The sequence below is a fragment of the Hylobates moloch genome, unplaced genomic scaffold (assembly GCF_009828535.3).
Source record: "Hylobates moloch isolate HMO894 unplaced genomic scaffold, HMol_V3 SCAFFOLD_1, whole genome shotgun sequence".
Taxonomy (NCBI): Eukaryota; Metazoa; Chordata; class Mammalia; order Primates; family Hylobatidae; genus Hylobates; species Hylobates moloch.
In genome coordinates, this window is record NW_026652276.1 from 76,397,154 (window position 1) to 76,413,742 (window position 16,589).

Sequence of the window (16,589 nt, forward strand, 5' to 3'; positions counted from 1 at the left end):
AAAAGGTTCAAGGTTGCATGACTTAGAATCATAAAATTAAGTGCCACATAACAGAGTAAGCATTTAAAATCAATATTTTTGGAAAAGCATATTATCGCCAGAAGTCGTACCAAAATTGATATAAGAAAATGAATTAAAATTTAGGTGAGAATTTCAGACTAACAAAAATAATTCTGAAAGTATTCCTATTAAGTCAGGAAAAAAAAAAAAAAGAGTGTGCCTGTATCATCCCTGTTTTTAGTAGTGCTGGCCAATGCAGTTAGATAAGAAAACAAAGAGGTACAGATATACAAACAATGGAGCAAATGATCCTTAATATAATGACCTTCTTCATATAATGAAAGAAATCCTCATGTAATGACCTTCTTCATATAATGAAAGAGAACCAACTAAAATTCAATTAGAGTTCAAAAGGTACAAATTTTAAATTACATGTACTAACACTAATAATTATCTTATACATAAAAAAATTAGAAAATCTGATTCACAATTGTAATAAAAATAAAGTAAATTATCTAATAATAACTTTATCATATGAGACTTCTGAAGAAAACTTTAGGATATAAAAGAAAGCTGAAATAATTGAAAGGATTATCATGTACTTAGATAAGCTTCTTTCATTGTAATTAAGACTTTTTAAATTTATTAATCTATAAATTCAAGGAAAATATCAATGAGTCTTTTTATGTAGTGGGGGTAATAAATAGACAATAACAATATAAGTCTAAATGATTCTAAATTCATCTGGAAGAAAGTTAGGGTGACAAGAGGTGGCTTACTCTGCAAAATATTAAGACTCGTAAGATTGATGTTAAGTAAAACTGTTCAAATATAAAAGCTCAATGGGTTTGAAGAGAGTCCAAATTAAACTTTAATGTATAATTACCAATTTACTGAGTGAAAAGATCACATGAATCAAAATCTAAAGTTAAAAAAAAGATTCTAGTAGGAAATGTGTGGAAATAGACATAACCATATACTCTTATAGTCCTTTCTATTCATAACACAAATTTGTAAAGCAAAAAAAAAAATGAAGAAGAAATGACTGCACAAAAAAACAAAATATTCTTTAGGGAAAAAATCATCATAAATAAAAGGTTGAAAGACAAAAAATAGGGGAAATGTTTATGTAACAGTTAAGGCCAAGAAAGGATCAATACTTTAAATAGAAAATTGTTCTTATAAATTAATAAGAATATAGTAAAAATCCCAATAGACACATGGGCAAATACCAGACTAAGCCAAAAACAGAAGCTAAAAATAACCAATAAGGATACAAAATAACAAAACACAAGGAAAATTGTGGATTATTTTCACAAAAAATGCAAATAAATTACAATAGTAGATGTTTTCAAATGTCATGAAAATTTTTTGGTAAAAAACTATAAAGAAGAATGGTAGTATTCAATACTGGTGAACGTGTAAGGTATGAGCACTATCATATACTGCCATTAGAAATGTTAATTAGTACAGGCTTTCTGGAGACAGGTTCAGCTATATAGTGTGTGTATATATATATATATATATATACACACACACACACACAATATATACACATACTATATACTATATATAGTACACACATACTATATACTATATATATAGTACACACATACTATATACTATATAGTACACACATACTATATACTATATATAGTACACACATACTATATACTGTATTTATAGTACACACATACTATATACTATATATAGTACACACATACTGTATACTCTATATAGTATACACATACTATATACTCCATATACATACTATATACTATATATATACACTATACACATACTATATACTACATACAGTGTATACATACTATATACTATATGTAGTATATACTATAGTGTATACATACTATATACTATATATAGTGTATACATACTAAATACTATGTATAGTGTATACATACTATATACTATATATAGTATATACTATATATAGTGTATACATACCATATACTATATATAGTATATATAGTATGTGTGTATATATATAGTATGTGTGTATATATAGTATTTGTGTGTATATGTATAAATATATATATACTGTTGACCCAAGTTCTATTAATATATTATTAAAAAGTACTCATGCAATTAGGAGAACATACCTATTTAGATATTCATTTCAGTAACAAAAATGAAAACAGTATAAATGCTAGTTTTCGATTTGTGGTTATTTTGAGAGAACATTATACCACTATAATAAATTATTTTGTTGTCATTTTTATGAAACTATCTCCATGACATATAAAGTAATTAAAATAGGTTACAGGCTGGGCACCGTGGCTCACGCCTATAATCCCAGCACACTGGGAGGCCGAGGTGGGCAAAATCACTTGAAGTCAGAAGTTTGAGACCAGCCTGGCCAACATGGTGAAACCCGTCCCTACCAAAAATACAAAAATTAACCAGGTGTGGTGGCGCATGCCTGTAGTCCCAGCTACTCTGGAGGCTGAGGCTGGAGAATCATTTGATCCCGGGATGCGGAGATTGCAGTGAGCCAAGATCACGCCACTGCACTCCAGCTTTGGCGACAGAGAGAGACTCTGTCTTGAAAAATAAATAAATAAATAGGTTACAAAAAAAGCTTATATAACATGAATACATTTGTTTGTGTGTGTACATGTGCTTGCACAGAAAAATGTCTGAAGTGATACTCAAAAAAATATTGATAATAGTTACTGTTGTTGACATTTCAGGTGATTTATATTTTCTTTTTAGCATTTAGTGATATTGCTTGAATTTTCTATGTGAGTAGGTATTAGTCTTAAAATTTAAAACACTATTATGGAGGAAAAAAATGGCCCATGAACTTAGTAAAAAGGAGAAAATGTCACAATGGTAATGTTAGTCATTTTTCTTTGGAATTTCTTAATCCTTTTTTAGGTAATTGCATTCAGTATAAAATAACTGTCTTGAATTCATAAGAAATGAGTTGACAGATAAAACTGTTTAGAGTCATCATTTTAGGTAGCATACATATTTAAATATTTTATTTCTATTATTTTCCTCCACATACAGGTATGTTTCTAGCTGATTTGATTGAAACGTATTTTGTGTCCCCTACCCTGTTCCGAGTGATCCGTCTTGCCAGGATTGGCCGAATCCTACGTCTAGTCAAAGGAGCAAAGGGGATCCGCACGCTGCTCTTTGCTTTGATGATGTCCCTTCCTGCGTTGTTTAATATCGGCCTCCTGCTCTTCCTGGTCATGTTCATCTACGCCATCTTTGGAATGTCCAACTTTGCCTATGTTAAAAAGGAAGATGGAATTAATGACATGTTCAATTTTGAGACCTTTGGCAACAGTATGATTTGCCTGTTCCAAATTACAACCTCTGCTGGCTGGGATGGATTGCTAGCACCTATTCTTAACAGTAAGCCACCCGACTGTGACCCAAAAAAAGTTCATCCTGGAAGTTCAGTTGAAGGAGACTGTGGTAACCCATCTGTTGGAATATTCTACTTTGTTAGTTATATCATCATATCCTTCCTGGTTGTGGTGAACATGTACATTGCAGTCATACTGGAGAATTTTAGTGTTGCCACTGAAGAAAGTACTGAACCTCTGAGTGAGGATGACTTTGAGATGTTCTATGAAGTTTGGGAGAAGTTTGATCCAGATGCAACTCAGTTTATAGAATATAACAAGCTCTCTGATTTTGCAGCTGCCCTGGATCCTCCTCTTCTCATAGCAAAACCCAACAAAGTCCAGCTCATTGCCATGGATCTACCCGTGGTCAGTGGTGACCGGATCCATTGTCTTGACATCTTATTTGCTTTTACAAAGCGTGTTTTGGGTGAGAGTGGGGAGATGGATTCTCTTCGTTCACAGATGGAAGAAAGGTTCATGTCTGCAAATCCTTCCAAAGTGTCCTATGAACCCATCACAACCACACTAAAACGGAAACAAGAGGATGTGTCTGCTACTGTCATTCAGCGTGCTTATAGACGTTACCGCTTAAGGCAAAATGTCAAAAATATATCAAGTATATACATAAAAGATGGAGACAGAGATGATGATTTACTCAATAAAAAAGATATGGCTTTTGATAATGTTAATGAGAACTCAAGTCCAGAAAAAACAGATGCCACTTCATCCACCACCTCTCCACCTTCATATGATAGTGTAACAAAGCCAGACAAAGAGAAATATGAACAAGACAGAACAGAAAAGGAAGACAAAGGGAAAGACAGCAAGGAAAGCAAAAAATAGAGCTTCATTTTTGATATATTGTTTACAGCCTGTGAAAGTGATTTATTTGTGTTAATAAAATTCTTTTGAGGAGGTCTATGCCAAAATCCTTTTTATCAAAATATTCTCAAAGGCAGTGCAGTCACTAACTCTGATTTCCTAAGAAAGGTGGGCAGCATTAGCAGATGGTTATTTTTGCACTGGTGATTCTTTAAGAATCGCAAGAGAACTCTGTAGGAATTATTGATTATAGCATACAAAGGTGATTCAGTTTTTTGGTCTTTAATAAATCAGAAGACCACATAGAAAACTTTTACATCTGCCTTGTCATGTTTTCACAGGATTGTAATTAGTCATGTTTCCCATGTAAATAAACAACACACACACACACACACACACACACACAGAAAAATCTGTTATTTATCTATTATTTGGAAATCAACAAAAGTATTTTGCCTTGGCTTTGCAATGAAATGCTTGATAGAAGTAATGGACATTAGTTATGAATGTTTAGTTAAAATGCATTATTAGGGAGCTTGACTTTTTATCAATGTACAGAGGTTATTCTATATTTTGAGGTGCTTAAATTTATTCTACATTGCATCAGAACCAATTTATATGTGCCTATAAAATGCCATGGGATTAAAAATATATGTAGGCTATTCATTTCTACAAATGTTTTTCATTCATCTTGACTCACATGCCAACAAGGTAAGACTTACCTTTAGAGTATTGTGTTTCATAGCCTTTCTTCTTTCATATCCCTTTTTGTTCATAGAATAACCACAGAACTTGAAAAATTATTCTAAGTACATATTACACTCCTCAAAAAATAAAGATAACTGAGAAAAAAAGTAATTGACAGAAGTTCTATTTGCTATTATTTATATAGCCTAACATTTGACTGTGCTGCCCAAAATACTGATAATAGTCCCTTAAACTCTTTTGTCAAATTTTCCTGCTTTCTTATGCAGTATTGTTTAGTCATCCTTTTGCTGTAAGCAAAGTTGATGAAATCCTTCCTGATATGCAGTTAGTTGTTTGACCATGGTACATATTTGAGCAGATAATAACTTGGGCATGGTATTTATTGCATCACTTATATACAATCCTGTGTTTGGCAAGCTTTCAAATCATGTAATATGACAGACTTTCAACAAGATATGTGTTTAGTATGAATAAAAAAGCATTGAAATAGGGATTCTTGCCAACTTGCTCTCTTGCCACCAACTTACTTTCCTAAATTATGGAAGTAATCTTTTGGATATACTTCAATGTATACAATGAGGAAGATGTCACCTTCTCCTTAAAATTCTATGATATGAAATATATTTTGCCTTAATCAACACAGTACCATGGGCTTCTATTTATCAAGCACATATTCATTTTGCATTAGCTGTAGACATCTAGTTTTTTGAAAACACCTATTAATAGTAATTTGAAAAGAAATAACCATAATGCTTTTTTTCATGAGTTTATATCAGGAATATGAGATCTTTCTTCTATAAAGTTATTCATGCACAGGCAAAAATTGAGCTGCACAGGTAGAACATAGTTTTATTTAGAAGATTTTTGTGGGAGGTTTTGAAGCAAATATATAAAACAACTTTCACTAATTTGCTTTTCATATTTAAAAAAATAATAAATGTTTAAAGCACGTATTTTCTGTTGTTCTGGCAACTTAAAAAGAAAGGATTTAAACGTACCTATAGAAACAAAGAATTATGGTTACAGAATGAGATCAGAAGTCTAGAATGTTTTTAAAATTGTGATATATTTTACAACATCCATTATTACTTTGAGACATTTGTTCTAATGTACGTATAAAACTCAATCTAGGGCTAAAGATTCTTTATACCATCTTAGATTCATTCATCTTAGGCTATTTGAACCACTTTTTAATTTAATATGAAAGACACCATTCAGTGTTTTCCGAGACCATATAGATCATCTTATCACATACCTACCAAGCCTATTGGAAATAGGTTTTGATAATTTAAGTAGTGACCTATACAAAATATATTACATTCATCAGATTTTTAAATACATTCAATTAAGAATTTAACATCACCTTAAATTTGAATTCAATCTACCATTATTTCAAACTCACAAATATAACTGCATTATGAATACTTATATAATGTAGTAAGAGAAGATGTTTGACAAGTTCGTGTGTAATTTTCTATTAATGTTTTTACACTGCCTTGTTTTTATGTAAAATAAAAAATATGGGCAATTGGTTTGTTAACACAATTTCTTCTTAGCATTTCAAAAATATATATAAAGTTGTTCTTTTTCCTATTTCATGAACTATGATTTTTTTAAAAATAACATGGTTAAGTTTTATATATATTTATGTTTGTTTCAGGAATGTCTACTTGTGACTTTTTAATCAATTAAAAATAATATTTGGAAGAAAGAGCTTATTAAGTATAAGCTTGAAGTAAAATTAGACTTCTCTTTCCATGTGGATTACTGTTTGTACTGATGGTTTCACCCTTCAGAAGGCACTGTAGTATTAATATTTAAATTTTATAATCACTGAACTTATTACACCCAACAATACAGAATTGCAGTTACACTGAAGAATTTAACTTAGAATAAAATGGAAGCAAACAGGTTTTCCAAAAACCTTTTTTAAGTGACCAGGTCTCACTCTGTCACCCAGGCTAGAGTGCAGCGGCATGATCATAGCTCTCTGCAGCCTCAACTCTGGGCTCAAGCAACCCTCCTGCTTCAGCCTCCCAAGTAGCTAAGACTACAAGTACATGCCACCATGCCCGGCTAATATTTAAATTTTTGTAGATAAGGGGTCTTGCTATGTTGCCCAGGCTAGTCTCAAACTCCTGGCTTCAAGTGTTCCTACCACCATGACCTGCCAACATGCTGGGGTTACAGGCATGAGCCACCATGCCCCAAATAGGTTTGAACACAAATCTTTCGGACGAAAATTAGAGAATCTAATTTTAGCTTTTTGATAGTTACCTAGTTTGCAAAAGATTTGGGTGACTTGTGAGCTGTTTTTAAATGCTGATTGTTGAACATTGCAACCCAAAATATTTAGCATGATTTTATAAAATTTTGATAGCTTTATTAAAAAGAGTGAAAATAAAATGCATATGTAAATAAAGAAGTTCTAAATAGCTATTTCAGAGAAATGTTAATAGAAGTGCTGAAAGAAGGGCCAACTAAATTAGGATGGCCAGGGAATTGGCCTGGGTTTAGGACCTATGTATAAAGGCCACCACTTTTTAAAAAAATATCTGTGGTTTATTATGTTATTATCTTCTTGAGGAAAACAATCAAGAATTGCTTCACGAAAATAAATAAATAGCCATGAATATAATAAAGCTGTTTACATAGGATTCTTTACAAATTTCATAGATCTATGAATGCTCAAAACATTTGAGTTTGTCATAAATTATATTGTAGTTATACTTGAGACTGACACGTTGTAATATAATCTAAGAATAAAAGTTATACAAAATTATGTTTACATGTATTTTCTGTTTCAGTGAGAATAACCATAGGTGGGTAAAGTCAGTGCATATCTAAATAAGTTGCAGCAACTGATAGCTTTTTCCTTTTCACTGAAAGAAGGACAGCTTCAAACGTCCTGCATAAGAAGTGTTCCCGGGAAACAAAGACAAGGACAAAGAATCTAGAGTTCCAAAGTAATTTCTTGAAATCCACATCAAGGTTTGTGCAAAGGGAGAAAATTGAGACAGGAAGCAAAAATGTGCAAACATCTAGCCACACAGCGATGTATACATTTTTGTGTAATAGCATTAAGAGGTGGTGTAGCATACATAACGGCTAAGAGCTTTGGTTCATGGAGACTGCATTGTTCCTGTATGACACAGAAGTAGCCTGGATTCTTACATTTTCAGTAGCAAATTGCTTGCCATACTAACTACTATTACTACTAATATAAATTCTTGATTCTGTGTTGTCATTGTTCTAATTTCTTTGTGTAGCTTGTCTCATTCTACCCTTACAACCACATAATGGAGTATTATTCGTTTTCTCATTTTACAGATGGGAAAGCTGTACCAGCTCTTAAGAGGTGATATAGCATACATAATGGCTAAGACCATGGGTTCTAGGACTAGAACTATATTTGTATCCCAGTTAAGCCATGACCCTATGAGTTTGCTGAATACGTTCTTTAACCTGTATGGGCCTCAACTTTCTTATCTATAAAATGAGGAGAAGAGTACTACTTCATTATGTGGCTGTAATGATAGAATGAGACAAGCTTCATGAAGAAATTAGAACAATGACTGAAAACATATTGAAAATTTATATTAGTAGTAAGAGTAGTTAGTATGGCAATTAATTTGCTACTAAAAATGTTAAGAACCCAGGCTACCTCTGTATCATACAGGAACAATGCACTCTCCATGAATGTTAAATAATGACAATATTTTCTCTATTTTATGTGGGTAAGTATAACTATAGTGCCCAAAAGAGTTTTGTGCACCCATTGGTAGGTAGTAAATATTTAGTGATGTGGCATATACACCAAATATTTCAAAATTTAGCTACTTTTGAGATTTATGAATTCAAACAACATATTAAAATCAGGAAATATGCACATTTATAAAGGTCTAGCTTATTTCCAAAAAGTGGAGGTGGTTCTTCCCATTTTTAGCTGAGTAATTAATACAACCCTCTACTTTAGCTGTAAGCATCAAATCCTGTTGATGGTCATTAGGTAAGATATTCTAAAAATAATTGCTATACTAGGCCATTATTTCAACTTTGCATGTTATCATAATAGCATGTAAAAGGTGTAAAATATTCCTTGGGACTTCTGTACTGATAGTTGTAATAGCCACTCTGCAAAATAGAATTATAATCACTGAATAATACTGTAATCCATTTCAACATAAGTGATTGTCATACACGTAAATTTTTTACAACAACAAAGCTAAATTCTTTCACATTGTAGATAACGCTACGCCATAACCCAAACAAAATGAGCTGCAGGATACATGGTAATCTCTCTCAAGGGAGGGAGAAATTACATACTAGCTAGAGCAGAGGGGATTTTGCTGCAATAGTATTTGATGCACACAGGAAATGAAACATGAATAATTGATAGTTATAAACAAGCAATAGAGTGAACATGCTACACTCAGCTTGACTCCCTATTACTCTGAGAGCCATACCTACATTAATAATTGATCTGTCTGCAAAAAGGGTAATTTGAAGAGATTTATGAGACATTGGTAATAACTGCATCATTGTGCTTTAGCTTGAATCTTTCTTTTTAAATATATCCTTAGAAACAATAGATAAAAGCAATGCACAATAAGCATATAGAAAATGTTCAGAGTTTGTTAAAAATTTTGAAAATCTAGTAGAATTGAGCAAAAGTTATTCCTAAGTTGTAATATTTGCTGGCATGACCTAGTTTTTATTTTATTTCCTACAAAACAAAATGTCTTCAAGTTAGTTCAGTCATATTCTTTTTATAAAAATATAATTCTTCTCTAATCTACCATCATGGTTCATTTCTATTTTTAGTGATATGTAAAATTTAGAATTTACGGGAAAATTATATCCAGTGAATATTAAGAACGCACTCCCATTAAATTACCATTTCTAAATATGTGAGAACATAATCTGGGTTTTCATGTGCTGCTTTAAAGAAATACATTCTTTTACTTATGGCTGGCCCTTCATCTGAAGAGCCTCCGGATTTACTCTCTTTAAATATCTTGTGTCTTCTACTCTGTACATTGACAATATGTCAAAATGTGCTTTCTCCTGCTCTTAGGCCACTCTTGAGAACTGCCCATTTTTATATGAGAAAGAATGATATCTTGCTCATATAAGAAAAGGATATAAACCAACTGTGATACACTAATTCCTTCTAACAGAACAGAAAAAATAAATGGATGGGGTTACATGTGTCTTTATACAAAACACAGATAACTGTACCCAGGCTCCTGCCTCACAAAAATTGTGAGATAATACATTTGTATTATTTTAAGCTGCTAAATTTGTGATCATTTGTTACAAAGGATCAAACACAAATGCATGCTCCTGTTTTCCAATGTACCATGCGAAGGTATAAATACAGATGAGCAACGCTGCCAGAAAGGTTATTTTATCAAACCACAATGGCTCATACAGACTGTGGAGGTAAAAAGAGAGGGACACTGGTGAGACAGTTTGGCACACTGATCTCGCCCGCAAAAGACTGATGTAGAAAGCAAAGGTTAATTGTCATCTTATCAAAAATTTAAAGGAGGAGATTTTCCTCCCTGTTGACTATCCTATTCGTGTTCACCATTCAGTGCACCTTATTCTTGGCAAAGCACCTCACAAATTTTTACCCAGAAGCCAAAGAAAATGGGCAAGCTTAAGTAATTTTCTCAAAGTCAAAGAAAATCTGAAGTATACTTGTCCCACTCATGCCTTTAAAATGTAGGCCAAGAGAATCTACAGCAAATGTCTTCTAAAACGTTTCATTTGGAACATAAAATGTTTCTATGTCAATACATTTAAGGAAGGGTTATATATTTCACTCTTAGAGTAACATAATTCACTTTAGCATGTTACATGCTTGCAGAAGATATGAGACTCAGGAGTCAGAGACAATAATAGATTATTACTTAAAGCAATAGCAGGAGCCAGAATATTATCATTTTTGTGTTGGTCTTAGAAAGCTGGGGCTTTCATAATAATATACCATAGATTGGGTGGTTAGAACAACAGAAATTTATTTCTAACAGTTCCCGAGGCTGAGGAGTCCAAGATTAAGGACGCCAGCCAATTTCGTTCCCCAGTGAGGGCTCATTTCCTGGCTGGCAAGGGGCAGCATTCTCACTGTGTCTTCAAATGGAGGAGGCAGTGAGCTCTGGTCTTTCTTCTTTTTTCTATAGGAATACTAATCTCATGGTGGAAGATACACATACACACACACACATACATATATATATATATATATATATGTATGTGTGTATATATATATATATATATATAGAGAGAGAGAGAGAGAGAGAGAGAGAGTCCTCCGTATCCATGGTTTCTGATCTGTGGATTCAACCAACTCTGGATCAGAAATAGTTGGGTAAAAAATCCACAAAGCCCCAAAAAGCAAAACTTGAATTTTCCATATGCTGAGTACTACATTGAATCCATACAAATGAAGTGACGTGTAGGTAATTTTAAAGTATATAGGAGGATGTGTGTAGGTTATAAGCAAACACTATGCCATTTGTGTAAGAGATTTGAGCATCTGTGGATTTTGGTATTCTCAGGGAGTCCAGAAGCCAATCCCCAACAGGTACAAAGGGACAACTGTATATCATGGTAAATAAATTACATCTTCCTTCTCATTGATTAGTATCACCATTCATCCAGTTTTCCAAACTAGTAATCCTCTTCATTAACCCTCCGCATTTATTCAAGACCAGTTCATTCTACCACCTAATATAATATAAATCCATCAACTTCTATTAATTTCCACTGTCAACCCCTAACCCAATCCATTACCACCTTTAACCTCTTTATAAGACAATGTAATAACCTACTTGTTTTATCTTCCTAAATCCATTCTTGCCTCACTTCCAAATCTATTCTCAGTACAGTAGCCAGAGTGGATTTTATGAGGTTGTGACATTTCCCTGCTTAAAATTTTGGGTCATTTTCCTGCATAAAATTCTGTAATATTTCTCCATTATTGTTATGATAAATTCTAAAATCCTCAGCAAAGATTTTACAAGCTCTGTACTGTTACTGTCTACAAGTTCTACAAGCTTTCCAGCCCTACACCATGTCAGCCTCACTGCTCTTATCTTCCCTCTTTCTCTATCTTAATCTGTGTGCTTCAGCCTCAATAGTTTTCTTCCTGTTTGCAGGATCTTCTCAATAAAAGTATAGTGTATTCTTATATTCTTATACAGTGCCAATGCTTTCTGGCCTGAGAGAGACTATGCATGTCTTTCACGTCATAAGTTGAGTGCATGTTTGAAACTGCCCCACTGCTCACAAAATAAAATTAGTATAGAAAACTGGCATTTTTGAAGGACTAAGTTAAAAGTGTTTTTCCTCTATAGCTTTAACAGAGTAGAAAAAAAAACAGAGATAATGTCAAGTAGGAAACAAAGGGATTGAAAAATGAAAACTTTCATATACATTCTACATTAAAATCAGACATTTATTTCTCTAAGGCCTGAGTTTCTCAATATTGGCAATCTTGATATTTGGGCTGGATAATTCTTTGTTGTGAGTGGCTGTCCTGTGCATGGTGGGATGTTTAGCACCATCACTGGTCTCTAACCTCTAATATCAATAAACATTCCTAATTCCACAGTTATGACAAATAAAAATGTCCCCATCTTTGCTAAATGTTCTCAGGGGGACAAAATCTTCCCCAGCTGACAATGACTGATCTCTGACAATGTCTATCAAGGTATGAATCATGGATAACCCACATTACCTTTGCTATTAGTTTAAAAAATACTGAGACTTACCCAAGATCTACTGAATCGGATAGAGCCCCAAAATAATCACATAGCAACAGTGAAGACCATTACCCCAAAAATGACTAACTAGTTGTCCTAGGGATATTAAGTGCTCTCGATTTTCTCTTTTAAAATATTGTTGCAAATTCAAAATGATGTCTTTCTGTGAGAAATTGAGTCAATTATCTTTAAGTTCAGTGTTTCTTTTTGGCTAGTAGGTAAGCTTTGGGTACATTCAGACATGATAATTCTTCCTACGGTTATTCAAGAGTTTGGGTTGCCATTTTTATCATAATTACACGGAACAGTCACAGAGATGGGATCACTTGTTCAAGTGGAGTTTCTTTAAAACACTAAGAGTTAGTGCATTGTTACAATTTACACTTTGAAACAAAGAACTTTTTTCCAGGAAAAATAATTCAGACATAATATTTCAGGTCAGCTTTTTCAGATCATATCCTGAATGAATAATAAGTGGGGCTTTATTTCATTACATTCATTTCATTACATTTAAGTTTTCTCATGCTGCCAGTTGAAAAAAAAGTTGTAACTTTTTCCTCAACTTTCTCTGAATAAAATTTTGTATTAAGCATAGGCCCACCAAGCAGACATCCCTTAAACTGAGTGTGCTGTGATTCAAAACAAGTCAGAGGAAATTCTACATTGGAGGAGGAGGCAGATAAAAGTTTTCTAGGGCCTGAGGCTTACACAATTCTCTAATTCAGATGTACTCCTCTCTGGAAATTTGTTTCAATAATATATAAGGTGTTTTTCCAGAGAAACATCACTCATCAACGAACTTTTTTTATTCTTAATAGTTATTTGATTTCTCACTCCCTTAAGTGTATTTTTTTAAAAAAATATTAAAATACTTCCTGTGTCCATGTGTTCTCATTGTTCAATTCCCACCTATGAGTGAGAACATGCAGTGTTTGGTTTTTTGTCCTTGCGACAGTTTGCTGAGAATGATGGTTTCCAGCTTCATCCATGTCCTTTCAAAGGACATGAGCTCATCCTTTTTTATGGCTGCATAGTATTCCATGGTGTATATGTGCCACATTTTCTTAATCCAGTCTATGGTCGGGGGAGCGGGGAGGGATAGCATTAGGAGATATACCTAATGTTAAATGACTAGTTAATGGGTGCAGCACACCAGCATGACACATGTATACATATGTAACTAATCTGCACATTGTGCACATGTACCCTAAAACTTAAAGTATAATTTTAAAAAATATATTAAAAAAATATTAAAATACTCATCTTGTTTTAATATTTCTGGCCAAAGACAATGAATGAGACAAGGATTAAAATTTACAGTTAAAACATAAGTGTGTGCTTCTGACTGAAGATAGTTTATTATAATTTTCTGTGATGCTCTTCTCATTTTGAGAAATTATGAGCTAACGAAATTTTATGTATGAAAAGTATGAAATGCCACAGAAAATATCTTTTTCTCTTTAAAAAAATCCTGTAAAGTTTACAACTGCCAAACTTCTAAATATCAAATCTAATTTTGACTCCCTCTAAAAAATAATAAAAATAAAATTGTGTTGTAACACCTGAACAACTCAGCTCATCTTGATATATTGATTCTTGTCCATGACCTTAATAGAATCAGTCTGATAAAGCTCTGATAAAAGAGGAGGAGGAGGAAACAGAAGTGGGAAAAGAATTCTTCTATGCTTCATTTTCTGCCCGATTTATTTTCTTTTATTTACTCATCCTAATCACCTCATTTCTATCTTAAATTCAGAACAAAGATTAATAAATGGTTTAGAGTCACCTAATTTGGCCTGGTGCTTGCAATTAAAAGATATGCTTATCTCTAAAGAATCATACATTGTCCATTTATTCTAAAGACAGGTGGGTCTACCCCCTACAAGCCTCAGCCAGAATACTACTTAGAGCAGCGTTATGGGCAAAAAGGAATCCGGAATGGAGCCAGGAAAAATAAGAGAAGCAATTGACTTTAGCTTCGTGACACTGAGCTGGAGCACTTTGATGTGCACAAAGCTGAGGAACCATTCTGGCAGCTTCAAATGGTAGCCTTCAGCATTTTTCCCCTATTGCATTTCTTCCTGTCAAGTTATTTCCTCCTAGTGTAAGAGAACTTCCTCCCTGCTTCTGTCTCCTTGGGACCTAAAGTCAACAAAACTAATCTCTTCCTTTTTATGAGATCAATAAAGCAAATTAGACATGACATTGAAAGTACTTAAAAGTTTAAGCCCTGCTTTTTGGAATGCAATCTTTTGTCTTTAGGAATTGTTAAAAAAAAAAATGTCAATATACAAACATATACATAGCAGTATCTTTTCATATAATATCAAGAATTTAAATATTTGTCACTAACAATGTGGCTATAAACTTGAACAACATAGTATATTTTCTGAACCTCAGTTTCTTTAGCTGTAAAAGACTGACACTCAGCAGTTCCCAAGTATATAAACACATAGTAGAAACCATGCATTTTTGGAAGCACCTCCCAATCTAGGATTCAGTCATAAATTCAATAAAATGACATTAAGCAGATACTGTGTCCTGGAAAAATTAGTCAATGATGATAGTACTATGCTATATTTGTATATCTATCATGAGAACAGGATGGAGTAGTACTTCCATCTAGCCAAATAGGCAAGAGCTGACTTTTTAAACTGACTAGAAGTTAGTTTGAATGTGTAAACTTGAGATATTATGGGCTAAATAAGTCTTAAAGGCAATTGGATATAAAAGTATGGACTTCAGTGGAGACATAAGGGTTAGAGACACATATCCAGGAGCCATTGCTTCCTAAGGTGGCTGAATCCAAACCACCAGACCAAGTCAACCAGGAAGAGTATATGTAAGGAGAAGGGAGAGGCACACCACCACTTTGGAAAGAGAACACGATCAGCATTACAAAATTTTACATAATCGTCAAGCAACTAAACACTGGAAGAGTGTATCATTCATTATAAGAATTTCTGTGGAATAATAGATTTATTACACTTTAAGTTCTAGGGTACATGTGCACAACGGGCAGGTTTGTTACATATGTATACATGTGCCATGTTGGTTTGCTGCACCCATTAACTCATCATTTACATTAGGTATTTCTCCTAATGCTATCCCTCCCCTAGCCCCTGAGCCCATGACAAGCCCTGGTCTGTGATGTTCCCCACCATGTGTACAAGTGTTCTCATTGTTCAGTTCCCACCTATGAATGAGAACATGTGGTGTTTGGTTTTCTGTCCTTGCGATAGTTTGCTCAGAATGATGGTTTCCAGCTTCATCCATGTTGCTACAAAGGACATGAACTCATACCTTTTTTAGGGCTGCATAGTATTCAATGGTATATATATGCCACATTTTCTTAATCCAGCCTATCATTGATGGACATTTGGGTTGGTTCCAAGTCTTTGCTATTGTGTATAGTGCCGCAATAAACATTTGTGTGCATGTGTCTTTATAGCAGCATGATTTATAATCCTTTGGGTATATACCCAGTAATAGGATCGCTGGGTCAAATGGTATTTCTAGTTCTAGATCCTTGAGGAATCACCGCACTGTCTTCCACAATGGTTGAACTAGTTTACACTCCCACCAACAGTGTAAAAGCATTCCAATTTCTCCACATCCTCTCCAGCACCTGTTGTTTCCTGACTTTTTAATGATCGCCATTCTAACTGGTGTGAGATGGTATCTCACTGTGGTTTTGATTTGCATTTCTCTGATGACCAGTGATGATGAGCATTTTTTCCTGTGTCTGTTGGCTGCATAAATGTCTTGTTTTGAAAAGTGTCTGTTCATATCCTTTGCCCACTTTTTGATGAGGTTGTTTGATTTTTTTCTTGTAAATTTAAGTTCTTTGTAGATTCTGGATATTAGCCCTTTGTCAAATGGGTAGATTGCAAAAATTTTCTCC

General features: G+C 33.6%; 1 protein-coding gene and 1 long non-coding RNA gene across 6 annotated transcripts in view; one reads left to right on the forward strand and one right to left on the reverse strand.

The window, feature by feature from the left end:
• Positions 1-7,693, forward strand: part of SCN9A (sodium voltage-gated channel alpha subunit 9) — a 178,766-nt gene extending 171,073 nt beyond the window's left edge. For 3 of the 5 annotated variants that reach the window (XM_032755526.2, XM_032755530.2, XM_032755531.2), the window contains exon 27: positions 3,034-4,226. In XM_032755526.2, the coding sequence (XP_032611417.1) occupies positions 3,034-4,226 (1,193 nt within the window). Of the gene's footprint in view, positions 1-3,033 lie in introns of all 5 variants that reach the window. The other 2 variants (XM_032755528.1, XM_032755524.2) reach the window with 1 other exon arrangement.
• Positions 1-16,589, reverse strand: part of LOC116810717 (uncharacterized) — a 241,829-nt gene that overhangs the window by 98,309 nt on the left and 126,931 nt on the right. Inside the window, exon 4 of the long non-coding RNA XR_004370360.1 lies at positions 3,080-3,259. This is a non-coding gene — a long non-coding RNA (uncharacterized LOC116810717). The remainder of the gene's footprint in view (positions 1-3,079; positions 3,260-16,589) is intronic.